The following is a 13,506-nucleotide window of genomic DNA, read 5'->3' on the forward strand; positions in this document are numbered from 1 at the left end:
TCCATTCTCCATCTCCCATCCCTCGCTCTGTCTCTCCCTCCATTCTCCATCTCCCATCTCTCGCTCTGTCTCTCCCTCCATTCTCCATCTCTCATCCCTCGCTCTGTCTCTCCCTCCATTCTCCATCTCCCATCCCTCGCTCTGTCTCTCCCTCCATCTCCCAACCCTCAGTCAGTCAGGCCTCCATCTCCCGCCCCTCAATCAGTCTCTCCCTCCATCTCCCCTCCCTCAATCAGTCAGCCCTCCATCTCCCACCCCTCAGTCAACCTCGCCCTCCATCTTCCATCCCTCAATCAGTCAGCCCTCCATCTCCCGCCCCTCAATCAGTCAGCCCTCCATCACCCGCCCCTCAATCAGTCTCTCCCTCCATCTCCCCTCCCTCAATCAGTCTCTCCCTCCATCTCCCACCCCTCAATCTGTCTCTCCCTCCATCTCCCCTCCCTCAGTCAGTCAGGCCTCCATCTCCCCTCCCTCAGTTAGGGAGCCCCCCCCCCCCCCCCCCCCCCCCCCCCCGCCGCACACACAATACCGACATTCATCAGATCCGAATCAATTCCCGTTCCGGACACTCCCTCAATCCTTGTCGTCTCCTGGCCTTCACTGGTCTTGATCGGCTTTGTTCCAGGGTTTGGGGGATGGTCTGCCAGTCACTCGCCGTTGGATGGGCTGCTGTCAATCATGTATTCACAGGCCCCTCCTCCATCCCCGCCTCCTCCTCCATCTCTCTCAGCTTCAGTTTCTGAATCTCGTGGAGAGCTTTCACATGCAATCTGTTCAGGGTCTCCAGCTCTTCCAAAACTGAAAGATAAAATACACCAGTCGCACATATCCCAGGAATTAAATCTGAAATCACCGTAACCCCCCCCTCACTGCTCCACCCGCCCAAGAGTAGAGTGTCTGTGGCCATTCAATAAATAGAAGGCTGCAGAAACTTAGGCCAAAGATCCCGTGCTATCTGCGTTGCTGCAAAATCCTGCCCTTAATGTACAGCGCCACCTGCCAGCCAGAGCTTGTAATGGCACCGTTACTGTTTACACAGAGTTTCTATTGGAAAAGTTTACATAGGAGCAGGAGGCCATTCACCTGGTCAGGCCTGCCCTCATAGTTTACCCCTCTAAATCCCAGATTAGTTCCTGTGAATCTGCGCAGAAGTCCGTCCAATGTCGACGGGTCCTTCCTGGAATGCACGCTCCATTTGGCAACACTTGCGCTCAGAAGCAATCACTGAGCTATCATTTGACATTAGCTAGTAGCATAAGTGACATCATCGCCATCAATTTCTCCCAAAACCGCAGCGCTCGAACATTTGCAATGGGCAGAACGATTTACCCGCGCATTCTCACCCCTAAAACGGTCACGGTGTTTATTTTCCGCATCGCTGAATATCGAAAGCTTCAAACATTCTGAAGCTGAACTGACTTTCGAAAAATCAGACTTTGTTTTAACGTATGTTTTGATCAACTAGTTTTCTGTTTTTCTTGACAACCTATCTGTTATAGGATTACCCCCCCCAATGGCGCCCCCCTGTAGGCAGTGTAGCGGTTTTATCCCTGGTAACTTCACTCCCCCACCATCTTCTTAACTGCCGCACCCCAATCCTCCCATCCACCCCCCACTTCCTCCAAAGATTGCAGGAGTTCCCCCTGCCACCTCCCCCCCCCCCCCCCCACACTGCCCACAACTCTCTCCCACTCCCTGTGAGCGAGTCCCACTCTCTCCACACTCCCTCTCTGTAAGACCATAAGACATAGGATCAGAATTAGGCCACTCGGCCCATCGAGTCTGCTCCGCCATTCAATCATGGCTGATATTTTTCTCATCCCCATTCTCCTGCCTTCTCCCCTTAACCCCTGATCCCCGAATTACTCAAGAACCTATCTATCTCTGTCTTAAAGACACAGTGATTTTCTCCGTCTTGAAGACACTCTAACTCCTCACTCACACTCTCCCCCATGCTCCCCGTTATCTCTCTCTCCCCACTCTCTTTCCTCTTTCTTTCTCTGTCCCTCTCTGTTACTTCCCCCCTGCCCCCAGCTCGGGGGAGCACAGGGCTGGAGGGAAGCAGGAGTGATGGGGAGGCCGGCTCCCCTGCAGTTTTACAGCGGGTGCGGGAGCAGCAACGGCCACAGGAGCGAGCTCAGCATTGGGTTTGGGTGTTGGAGGGTGTCACTGGGGAGGGTCGGAGTTTGGTGGCAAGGTAGCAGGGCCGAAGACTGGAAGGGGTCGGGGAGAGGAGATGGTCTCCATACGTCAGAGCATTTACAGCAAAGAAACAGTCTGATTGTTCCACATTCTCCCCACTCCCCGTGGGAGCGAGTCCCACATTCTCCCCACTCCCTGTGGGAGCGAGACCCACATTCTCCCCACTCCCCCGTGGGAGTGAGTCCCACATTCTCCCCACTCCCCGTGGGAGCGAGTCCCACATTCTCCCCACTCCCCGTGGGAGCGAGTCCCACATTCTCCCCACTCCCTGTGGGAGTGAGTCCCACATTCTCCCCCCCTCCCCGTGGGAGCGAGTCCCACATTCTCCCCCACTCCCCGTGGGAGCGAGTCCCACATTCTCCCCACTCACCGTGGGAGTGAGTCCCACATTCTCCTCACTCCCTGTGGGTGCGAGTCCCACATTCTCCCCACTCCCCGTGGGAGCGAGTCCCACATTCTCCCCACTCCCAGTGGGAGCGAGTCCCACATTCTCCCCACTCCCCGTGGGAGTGAGTCCCACATTCTCCCCACTCCCCGTGGGAGCGAGTCCCACATTCACCCCACTCCCCGTGGGAGCGAGTCCCACATTCTCCCCACTCCCTGTGGGAGCGAGTCCCACATTCTCCCCACTCCCCGTGGGAGTGAGTCCCACATTCTCCCCACTCCCCTGTTGGGGGAGCGAGTCCCACATTCTCCCCACTCCCCGTGGGAGCGAGTCCCACATTCTCCCCACTCCCCTTGGGAACGAGTCCCACATTCTCCCCACTCCCTGTGGGAGCGAGTCCCACATTCTCCTCACTCCCTGTGGGAGCGAGTCTCACATTCTCCCCACTCCCCTGTGGGAGCGAGTTCCACATTCTCCGCACTCCCCGTGGGAGCGAGTCCCACATTCTCCCCACTCCCTGTGGGAGCGAGTCCCACATTCTCCCCACTCCCCGTGGGAGCGAGTCCCACATTCTCCTCACTCCCTGTGGGAGCGAGTCCCACATTCTCCCCACTCCCCGTGCGAGCGAGTCCCACATTCTCCCCACTCCCTGTGGGAGCGAGTCCCACATTCTCCCCACTCCCCGTGGGAGCGAGTTCCACATTCTCCCCACTCCCTGTGGGAGCGAGTCCCACATTCTCCCCACTCCCCGTGGGAGCGAGTCCCACATTCTCCTCACTCCCTGTGGGAGCGAGTCTCACATTCTCCCCCGTCTCTGGGAAGAGAGGTTTCTCCTGAAGTTCCCACTGGATTTATCAGTGCGAATCGGATATTTGTGGGCCCACTTCACACGGTAACATCAGAAAGATAATGTCGCAACTTTCATAAAGAGAAAAGTAAGACTCAGAGTTATAAACAGGTGTCGTAGAATGGCTGTCCTTTAACCATGCACGGCCACACACATTACCTTTGGTGTAATAGAGCTTCTCTCGGTTTCCATAGATTACGATCCTCTGGAGGAAGCTGACCATAGCCCCGGATGCCAGGTACCTCTCCGTCCGGGGGAGGCTCTCGAAGTACCTGATGTCCAGGGTGAACGGGTTCGAGGGCGGCGGCCTCGTGCAGAGTTCCACCAGCTCCGTCACAATCTCCCAAATCTGCCCGTCTGTGGAGAGACAGAGCGCGAGAACGCTGCTGAGAGGGAGGAATGGAGACGTCGCAGAAGGCAGTGAGGCTGATGAGGTGGCTGTCTCCCCTGTTTACACGGGGAAAGTCTGCATTTGAATCGCACCTTGTCACAGCTGTACAGGGCATTGGTGAAGCCACACCTAAAATACCGTGTACTCTTCTGCTCGCCTTACTGAAGAAAAGATGCAAGTCAGCACGGTTCCTGGGGCCTACAGGCGGGTTTCCCTTTTGAGGGGGAGAGCTGACTGCTGGTGATTTAACCCGAGGATCACCACACCTCAGGCGAGATTCAACGAATCATAGAATTTACAGTGCAGAAGGAGGCCATTCGGCCCATCGGGTCCGCACCAGCCCTTGGAAAGAGTGCCCTCCCCAAGCCCACACCTCCACCCTATCCCCACCCAACCTTTTTGGACACTAAGGGTCAATTTATCACGGCCAACCCACCTAACCTGCACGTCTTTGGACTGTGGGAGGAAACCCACGCACACACGGGGGAGAACGTGCAGACTCCGCAGTGGGAGAATCTAGAACGGGGGGGGGGGGGGGGGGGGGGGGCGCAGTTTCAGCCAAAGGGGTTGACAAGGCCCAGCATTTGGTCCCCATCCCGAATAGCCCCTGAACTGAGTGTCTCGCTCGGCCAATTCAGAGGGGCCGGTTAAGAGTCAACCCCATTGACCGTGGGGTCTGGAGTCACGTGGAGGCCAGACCGGGGTAAGGACGGCAGATTTCCCCTTCCCTAAAGGGGACATCGGTGAACTGGGTGGGTTTCTGCAACAATCGATGTTGTGGTGACCATTGCCGGGACTAGCTTCACATTCCAGATTTATTCATCGAATTTAACGCCGGGGTTGGGGTTTGAACCCCTGAACCCCAGAACGTTAGCCTGGGCCTCTGGATTACTGGCCCAGTGACATTGCCCGCACGCCACCATCTCCTTCTTAACAGGGCAATGGTGTAGCTGCACCATGAACTGGGAATAGGTGGCCACAGGTTAATTCCTGATGGGCGTCGAGTGACAGTGCACAAGGTTGGGGAGGGGGGGGGGGGCGCACACAGAGGTGAGGGGTCGTGCCTGTTGGTGTTGTCATTCACTGTCCGCCCACAGGGTCGCTCAGGCGAAGCATCGGGGCTGAAGTGAAGCTCAATTGATGCGATTTACGGACAAGCACGCGGTCAAAAACGTTACCATTCCGGTGCCAATCCCGAGTGGCGTCCAGCTGCAGAGGGCTGTCCCTGGCCGCCCAGGACCCGCCGGCCGTTTTGACGAGGCGCTCGTGGTTGGATCGGATCCACACGTACGGGCACTGGTACTTGGCGTAGCACGCCAACAGGAAGAGGGTGCAGTTCAGCTCCTGTTGGGGAGACAGGCGGGCCATTAGGGCGACCTCTTCACATGCGGCCCAGGACCAACGTCAACAGAGAGCTCGCGCGAGGCACAGTAAACAGAAGAGAGAGCAGCAGAGCGAGAGCATCAGACCGCCGCTCCCTGAAATCGGGCACCAGGAGGAAGGCACCAGTCGCTTACTTACTGGGAGCGCGATTTCTCGGTCACAGGGAGATGCTGGAGGCAGCCCCATGTCCGCGTGTCCGCCCCCACTCATTCTGAGGAAGGAAAAGACATCGTTAATACGAGAGAGAAAACACGATGGAAGGAGGGAAGGATGAGCATGGGGGCATCAGAAATAAGAGGAGTGGACTATATGGCCCATCCAGCCTGCTCTGCAATTCAACACGATTCTGGCTGGTCTTGGGAGGCCTCGATTCCTTTTTCCCGCCCGCTTCCCGTCTCCCTGAATTCCCCGAGACCAAAATGTATTCGACAATGAAGCACCCACAAACCTCTGGGGTGAAGAATTCCGAAGATTCACAAAACCCTTTCGAGTGAAGAAATTTCCCCTCATCTCGGTCCCAAAATGGCCGACTCCCTTATCCTGCGAGTGCCCCACCCCTTTTAGTTTCCCCCGGAAACAATCTCTCGGTGTGTCCCCCACCCCCCACGTCAAACCTCCTTCACAATCTTGTCTCTTTTGAGTCAGATGGTGTCATCTTTAATGGACAGCTGTGCCTCTTCGCCACAGCAGGTCTATGATGAACTTCTTTTCATCGCTGGCTGGCCCTGGTCTTTTTCCCGTGGCAGCGATCACTCGGCTGTGGCAAGGCAGGAGGGTACACTTAGTAATGATTGCATTTCGCAAAACCAAAACAGAGCAGGCCTCTGGTTTTCCCAAACTCCAGAGAGTGTAGGCCCAATTTACTCAGCTTCTCGTCAGGGGACAGCCCAGGGACCAATCCAGTGACGTGTGGTTGAATCACCTCCAATGTGGGCCTAACCTTCTTCAGATATGGAGACCAAAATTACGGCCCTCATTCCAGGTGTGATCTCACCGAATCCCTGAATAATCGGAGCAAGCCTTATTTATTTTTGTTCTTGTGATACAGGTCAGGATGCCGTAAGCTTTTGAACATAAATTGGGGGGGGGGGGTGGTAGTATCTGGTCGTTCGTGTTGGCAGGACCTCCCTATCTAGCCGAAGGTGATCCCTGTGGGCGTTCCCGAGGGGGTCGCCGCTTATAGGGAATCCCGGACATGACGCCAGGCCCAGAATTCACGCCAGGCAGTTAAATGGTGGTGGTTTACCCTCATTGGCCCCCACCGGGTTTGACGCGTGACTGAGGGAAAATCTGAGATCTGCCCTTTCATAGAATTTACAGTACAGAAGGAGGCCATTCGGCCCATCGAGTCTGCACCGGCTCTTGGAAAGAGCACCCTACCCAAGGTCAACACCTCCACCCTATCCCCATAACTCAGTAACCCCACCCAACACAAAGGACAATTTTGGACACGAAGGGCAATTTATCATGGCCAATCCACCTAACCTGCACATCTTTGGACTGTGGGAGGAAACCGGAGCACCCGGAGGAAACCCACGCACACACGGGGAGGATGTGCAGACTCCGCACAGACCCAAGACGGAATCGAACCTGGGAACCTGGAGCTGTGAAGCAATTGTGCTATCCACAATGCTGCCGTGCTGCCCTTTGACCACCAACGGGGTAGCTCTTCTGGGAAGAGGAAAGGTCAAACTCTGGTTTAGATTCGGGCACACACAAACCGTCTTGTCCCTCTTTCCGATGTTGATTGCCCTGCCATGAATTGTGCACATTTCCCGTTTCTGTTTTGGGGACTTTCCCGGCACTGTCAACGGCCCCAATCGTTACGTTGCTCGTCAGTGGATTCCCCAATGCTCGCCAGTAAACCTGACCCCTGCGGCGGTCCGGGGGGGTGGTGGGATTCATCGTACCTCTTTTGTGATCGCAGTGACATCAGCAGAGATTGGTCCGCGTAAGGGAGCTCAGCAGCTCCCAAATCCTCGCTGGGAGAATTGACAAGACTCCTAGGGAAACTAGCCGATGGCCAGCTCTGGAAAGATACAAAAGGGAAGAGATAAAGATTCTTGGTACAGAGGGAGAGAGGTTGCAGCAAGAGAAGGAGGCCTTTCTGCCCATTCTGTGTGTGCTAGAAACACATAGAAAGCACCGCGGAAAAAACCGTCATGCAAAGCTAAAATAAAGGCAAAATACTGCAGAGACGGGAGAGCTGAAACAAAAACAGAAAATGCTGGAAAAACGCAGCAGGTCCTGCAGCATCAATGGATGGGTTTGATATTCACGGACAGGATTAGGATTTATGGGAAAGTGCCGGCAGGCAGCTGAGGACAGTACTCACGATATCCTCGTTCACCACGGTCAACAGCAGCTCCTCACGGCCCCTCAGCCAGGGCTGGAAGTAGCGGAAACCCTGCGAAAGGGAGGAGAGGGCAAACAGTCGCAGTTATTGGATGGCTCCTCGGAGTCACGGCGTCCTCTCATCGTTACGTCCTCCACCGGCGCGGACTCAGAAAGCCTGACAGCGGCCAGAAGGTGGGGAATTCAAGTGGGAGGAAACCGGAGCACCCGGAGGAAACCCACGCAGGCACGGGGGGGGAGGGGGGGGGGGGGGACGTGCAAACTCCACACAGACAGTGAGCCGAGGCCGGAATTGAACCCGGGTCCCTGGCGCGGTAGGACTCAGTGCTAACCGCTGTACCACCGTGCCGCCCACTTTAGAGTGATCGGGACGCCATTTTAAAATGGCGTCACGCTCTCTGGAGCCTCGACCCGACCCTCGACCCCCAAGCCCCAACTCACTATCAGGGGTCACTAGGCCCCCTAACCACACTCCTCCAAGACCTGCGCAGGGCACCCCTGGCCCGATCATCGCCGCGTGAAAAATGGCAGCTTGACAGTGCAACCTGGTACCCTGGCAGTGTTCACTGCCAGCTGGTAGTGACACCTTGGTGGTGCCAGACTATTCAGCTACAATCGTACTGAATTGGGGAGCGGACTGGCGAACTCCAGCTCCTATCCTTTCAGTTTTTATATTCAAGGTTATTACAGCTTCAGACAAGAAGGTATTTCATTCATAAAGTCCTGACAGAGCCTCAAAGACAAGTACAGAAACCTGACGTTCCTTCGCTCTCTTTCCAAATCCCCTTACCTGCAGTGATCCCAGTACCGTCAAATCTCCGAGGAAGTCCTGAAGTCTTTTCATCTTGTCCTAGGAGCACAGAATCGAATTAGGAGGACTTGGGAGTGGGGAAACAAAGCAGTTGAGAAATGATGGTCCTCATTTATCCCTCAACCAACATCACGAGCGGAGGTCAATGATCACACTGCCGCTTGTGAGCGGTTGCTATGTCATTGTAGTCCGTCAAGTCCATCCCAGCTCTCCGTACAGTCAGTCCCATTCTTCGTGTATCCCTGCAAGTTTATTTAGCTCAAGATCTCCTTTCGAAATCATTCATCGTCTCTTCCACCCCTTTTATGGACAGCGAGCTCCGGGTCATTACCAGTATAAAATAGTTCTCCCTTACATCCCCCCTCGCTTTCTCGTCCAAGACTTTTAAATCTGCGTCTCCCGGTTCGTGAACCCAACGGGAACCTTATCTAAACCTGTCAGAATTTTGGAACAAAGAACAGAAGTACAGCACAGGAACAGGCCCTTCGGCCCTCCAATCCTGTGCCGACCATACTGCCCGACTAAACTACAATCTTCTACACTTCCTGGGTCCGTATCCCTCTATTCCCATCCTATTCATGTATTTGTCAAGATGCCCCTTAAATGTCACTATCGTCCCTGCTTCCACCACCTCCTCCGGTAGCAAGTTCCAGGCACCCACTACCCTCTGTGTAAAAAACTTGTCTCGTACATCTACTCTAAACCTTGCCCCTCTCACCTTAAACCTATGCCCCCTAGTAATTGACCCCTCTACCCTGGGAAAAAGCCTCTGACTATCCACTCTATCTATGCCCCTCATAATTTTGTAGACCTCTATCAGGTCGCCCCTCAACCTCCATCGTTCCAGTGAGAACAAACGGTGTTTATTCAACCGCTCCTCATAGCTAATGCCCTCCATACCAGGGAACATCCTGGTAAATCTCTTCTGCACCATCTCTAAAGCCTCCACATCCTTCTGGTAGTGTGGCGACCAGAATTGAACACTGTACTCCAAGTGTGGCCTAACTAAGGTGCTATACAGCTGCAACATGACTTGCCAATTCTTATACTCAATGCCCTGGCCAATGAAGGCAAGCATGCCGTATGCCTTCTTGACTACCTTCTCCACCTGTGTTGCCCTCTGTCAAATCGGTGCGCCAAGGGGCTGCCGGGTTTCCGATATTACAACGGCTCCACGGCGACTTCAGAAAGCACGCCATGGCTTGAGTAGCGAATTTGGCCGGCCCTCAAGGCTGGGGAAGGCGGCACACAAATGCAGTACCTTATGGATAGAAAAACGAGGGCGAATAGTCAACAGTTAGTAAAAGGGTGGCATGACGGCAGGAATAAAAGGTGACTTACCTCCGCTGCTGAACTCATGATCAAATCTCCTGCTCGAAGCGAGGAGGCGGAAACATGAAACTGGGGGGAGGAAAAATAAAACATTTCAGTTTGAGAGCAGAATTACAGACTGCAGGCGTCTCCTTCGATGTTCTAAATGCTGGTACCGTTACAATTTCAGCTTTGTGTATTTTTTCCGATTGCAATTTGCCCCTGGGTTATTTTGATCTATTCCCAGATTCATTTTTTGCTGATTATTTATTGCCTTTGCAGCAAATTCTATTGGCTGAGCCACTAACCTTTGCAATAGGATGTTCAGAGGCTGACTTCTCAATGTTGGGACTGCATCAACTGGACAGGAATTCTGCAGCATTGAATTCTTCGCAAATAAAGACAATAGGAAGGGATGGAGAGGGTATCCCAGAGCAACTGGGCCCCGTCTCCCCTAGCAACCAGATCCAGGCTGGTGAGGGAGGACCACGCCAACGAGCGCTGCAACCGCCGCAAGATGGTACAGTGAAGTAACTTTGAATGTTTTACACAGATAACCAAGCTGGAGAGTTTAGCCCTCCCTCGCACATATATATTTAACCATTATTAGTTGCTTGTGCTCGCTCTTTCGGATGTTAACGTGAAAATACAAGCGTTACTGCCGGGAGCCTCTGCGCCCGCTGTGCTGGGAGGACCACACTGCAGCTTGGTGCCTCTGCGCCCCCTGTGCTGGGAGGACCACACTGCAGCTTGGTGCCTCTGCGCCCCCTGTGCTGGGAGGACCACACTGCAGCTTGGTGCCTCTGCGCCCCCTGTGCTGGGAGGACCACACTGCAGCTGGGTGCCTCTGCGCCCCCTGTGCTGGGAGGACCTGATTGCAGCTTGGTGCCTCTGCGCCCCCCTGTGCTGGGAGGACCTGATTGTAGCTTGGTACCATAGCGCTCCACCGTGTGTTGGGAGACCCTCACGGTAGCTTGGTGTGACAATGCTCCACCTTGTGTTGGGAGGACCTGACGGCACCTTGGTGCCACAGCGCCTCCTTCGTGTTGGGAGGACCTCACTGCAGCTTGGTGCCTCTGCGCCCTCTGTGTTGGGAGGACTTCACTGCAGCAGAGTGCCGCAGTGTCTCCTGTTTTGGGAGGACGTCACTGCCGCTTGATGCTATAGCGCCCCCCTGTTTGGGAGGAGCTCACTGCAGCTTGGTGCTACAACGCGCCACCTTGTGTTGGGCGACTTGACTACACATTGGTGCCACAGCGCCTCATTGGTGTTGGGAGGACCTCACTGCAGTTTGGTGCCTCTGCGTTGGGAGGACTTCACTGCAGCTTGATGCTATAGCGCCCCCCTGTTTGGGAGGAGCTCGCTGCAGCTTGGTGCCACTGTGCTCCACCTGGCGTTGGAAGGACCTCACTGCAGCTTTGTGCCAGTGCTCCACCTGGTTTTGGGAGGTCCTCACTGCAGCATGGTGCCACAGTGCCCTATGTGGGAGGCCCTCACTGCAGCCCAGTGCCACAGCACCCCCAGTGTTGGGAAGACCCCACTGCAGCTTGGTGCCACAGTGCCTCCCTGGCATTGGGAGGTCCTCACTGCAGCTTGGTGCCTCTGCGCCCCCTGTGTTGGGAGGACCTCACTGCAGTTTGGTGCCTCTGCACCACCTGTGTTGGGAAGGCCTCACTGCAGCTTGGTGACATAGCCCCCCCCCCCTTTGTTGGGAGGACCACACTGCAGCTTGGTGCCACAGCGCTCCAGTGTTGGGAGGACCTCACTGCAGCTTGGTGCCACAGTGCCCCAGTGTTGGGAGGACTACACTGCCGCTTGGTGCCACAGTGCTCCACCTGACCTTGGGAGGACCTCACTGCAGCTTGGTGCCACAGTGCCTCAGTGTTGGGAGGACTACATTGCCACTTGGTGCCACAGCACTCCCCCCCCTGGTGTTGGGAGGACCTCAACTGCAGCTTGGTGCCTCAGCGCTCCCCTGTCGTGGGAAGAACTCACTGCAGCGGAGTACCTCTGCGTCTCCCTGTGTTGGGAGGATGACACTGCAGCTTGGTGCCACAGTAGTGATACAATATTGAGGAAAGATATAAGCACAGATGATGTGGAATTTGCATGGGTCAAGTTAAGAAACACAAGGGGTAAAAAACATCCGTAGGGATGGTATACAGTCCACCAAACTGCAGTGGTAATGTTTGGAATAGCTTTAGGCAGGAAATCAGAGATGCATGTGACAAAAGAACATCTGTAATTATGGGTGACTTTAATCTGCATATAGTTTGGGTGAGTCAAATTAATCACAGTGCAATAGAGGAGGAATTTCTGGAGTGTGTACCGAATGGTTTTCTGGACCAATACGTTGAACATAAGAACTAGGAGCAGGAGTAGGCCATCTGGCCCCTCGAGCCTGCTCCACCATTCAATGAGATCATGGCTGATCTTTTGTGGACTCAGCTCCACTTTGCAGCCCGAACACCATAACCCTTAATCCCTTTATTCTTCAAAAAAATATCTATCTTTATCTTAAAAACATTTAATGAAGGAGCCTCTACTGCTTCACTGGGCAAGGAATTCCATAGATTCCATAGATTGAGGAACCAACAAAGGAACAGGCCACATTGGACTGGAAGATGAGAAAGGATTAGTTGGCAATGAAGTTGTGAGAGAATCCTTGGGGAAGAGTGACCATAATATGATGGAATTTTTTATCAAGGTGAATAATGAGGTAGATTAATTATATTTTTATTAAACATTTTAAGTACAAAACAATAAACAGGAAAGACAAACCAAAAAACAACAATACCCCCCCCCCCTTCAACAGCTGACGGTGACTACTCTTCAAAGAATAAAGGCTGCCATCTTTTGTAGAACACCTCAATTGCACCCTTTATGGTTGTGAGGTAGTTGATTCTGAGACCAGGGTCCAGGATTCCATTTGCTTTATTATCGGCTGTACCTGCGTGTTGGTGACTCATGAATGAGGACCCGCTTGCTGCCCACCCTATTGCCTCGCATCACTCCTGCCTTCCATCCTGCCGCAGACTGAGTTGCCGGGAGGGGGGGGGGGGGGCGCGGTTGGGGGGAGAAAGAAACAGCTGCTAACAAAATGGTTCCCCCCTGATGAGGGTATCTAGTACTGTGGTGCAGTGGTTGTGTCCCGACTGCTGCGCTAAAGGTTTCGGGTTCAAGCCCCCACTTCGGGTTCGGCAGGTGGCCAAGAAGGTTGATTAGCGTCTTTGCGATATGCCTGATGGTACGCGGTAAGGGGGGGGGGGGATCCTCCATGGTTGCCAATGGCCTGGCACCCGGAGGTGATGGTGGGGGAAATTTAGATTACAGGATAGAGATAAGGCGTCGGCCATTTTGGACTGAGGTGAGGAGAAATTTCTTCAAACGGTTGTGAATGTTTGTCATTCTCTGCCCCCAGGGAACTGTAGATGCCAAGTTATTAAGTACATTCAAGACATTTCTCAACAGATTTTTGGACACCAGGGGAGTTAATATTACTGTTTCTTACATTGCCTTATGTTCTTTGTTCTGCTCTTTTATCCCTCTCCCTGCTTGTTCATTTGGAAACAGCTAAATCCCTACTTGTGCCAGCTCCAACACAAGGTCATCTACTTGACTGGCTTTCTCTCCTCAGGCGTGCCGATCGAGACCTTCCGGCACTTTCCATTTTGATCTCCCTTGTCGATGTGGCCACGTTGTCGGGAGTGCGAAGTGCAGGGAAGTCAGGTTCAGGAAACGCTGCTGGATTCTCCCTCAGAAAGGATTTCAGCACAACGGCGTTTGCAAAGCATTTGATGGAAGGCCCACCTGGGTTCACG

General features: G+C 54.1%; 1 protein-coding gene across 2 annotated transcripts; it reads right to left on the reverse strand.

Moving 5' to 3' along the window:
• Positions 1–508: 508 nt before the first annotated feature.
• LOC140404671 (uncharacterized) lies at positions 509–10,369 on the reverse strand. 2 transcript variants are annotated; one of them, XM_072493321.1, is made up of 9 exons: positions 9,994–10,365; positions 9,716–9,775; positions 8,354–8,413; positions 7,544–7,615; positions 7,119–7,237; positions 5,347–5,419; positions 5,004–5,169; positions 3,594–3,791; positions 509–798 (listed from the first exon to the last, which is right to left on the reverse strand). In XM_072493321.1, exons 2-9 carry the CDS (start codon positions 9,731–9,733, stop codon positions 677–679), a joined length of 828 nt encoding a protein of 275 aa, XP_072349422.1. In that variant the 5' UTR covers positions 9,734–9,775; positions 9,994–10,365; the 3' UTR covers positions 509–676. The 2 variants fall into 2 exon arrangements, with proteins under 2 accessions (XP_072349422.1, XP_072349423.1); XM_072493322.1 differs by lacking the exon at positions 3,594–3,791 and having other exon boundaries at positions 9,994–10,369.
• Positions 10,370–13,506: the final 3,137 nt, after the last annotated feature.

This window comes from Scyliorhinus torazame, chromosome 31, assembly GCF_047496885.1.
Source record: "Scyliorhinus torazame isolate Kashiwa2021f chromosome 31, sScyTor2.1, whole genome shotgun sequence".
Lineage (NCBI taxonomy): Eukaryota > Metazoa > Chordata > Chondrichthyes > Carcharhiniformes > Scyliorhinidae > Scyliorhinus > Scyliorhinus torazame.

Excerpts from the sequence above, each read along its gene's own strand:
- LOC140404671 (XM_072493321.1), bottom strand. Across the intron at positions 5,420-7,118 it reads TCACTGCGATCACAAAAGAG|AATGAGTGGGGGCGGACACG; the intron begins GTACGATGAATC and ends TTCCTTCCTCAG. Across the intron at positions 799-3,593 it reads GAAGCTCTATTACACCAAAG|TTTTGGAAGAGCTGGAGACC; the intron begins GTAATGTGTGTG and ends TTTATCTTTCAG.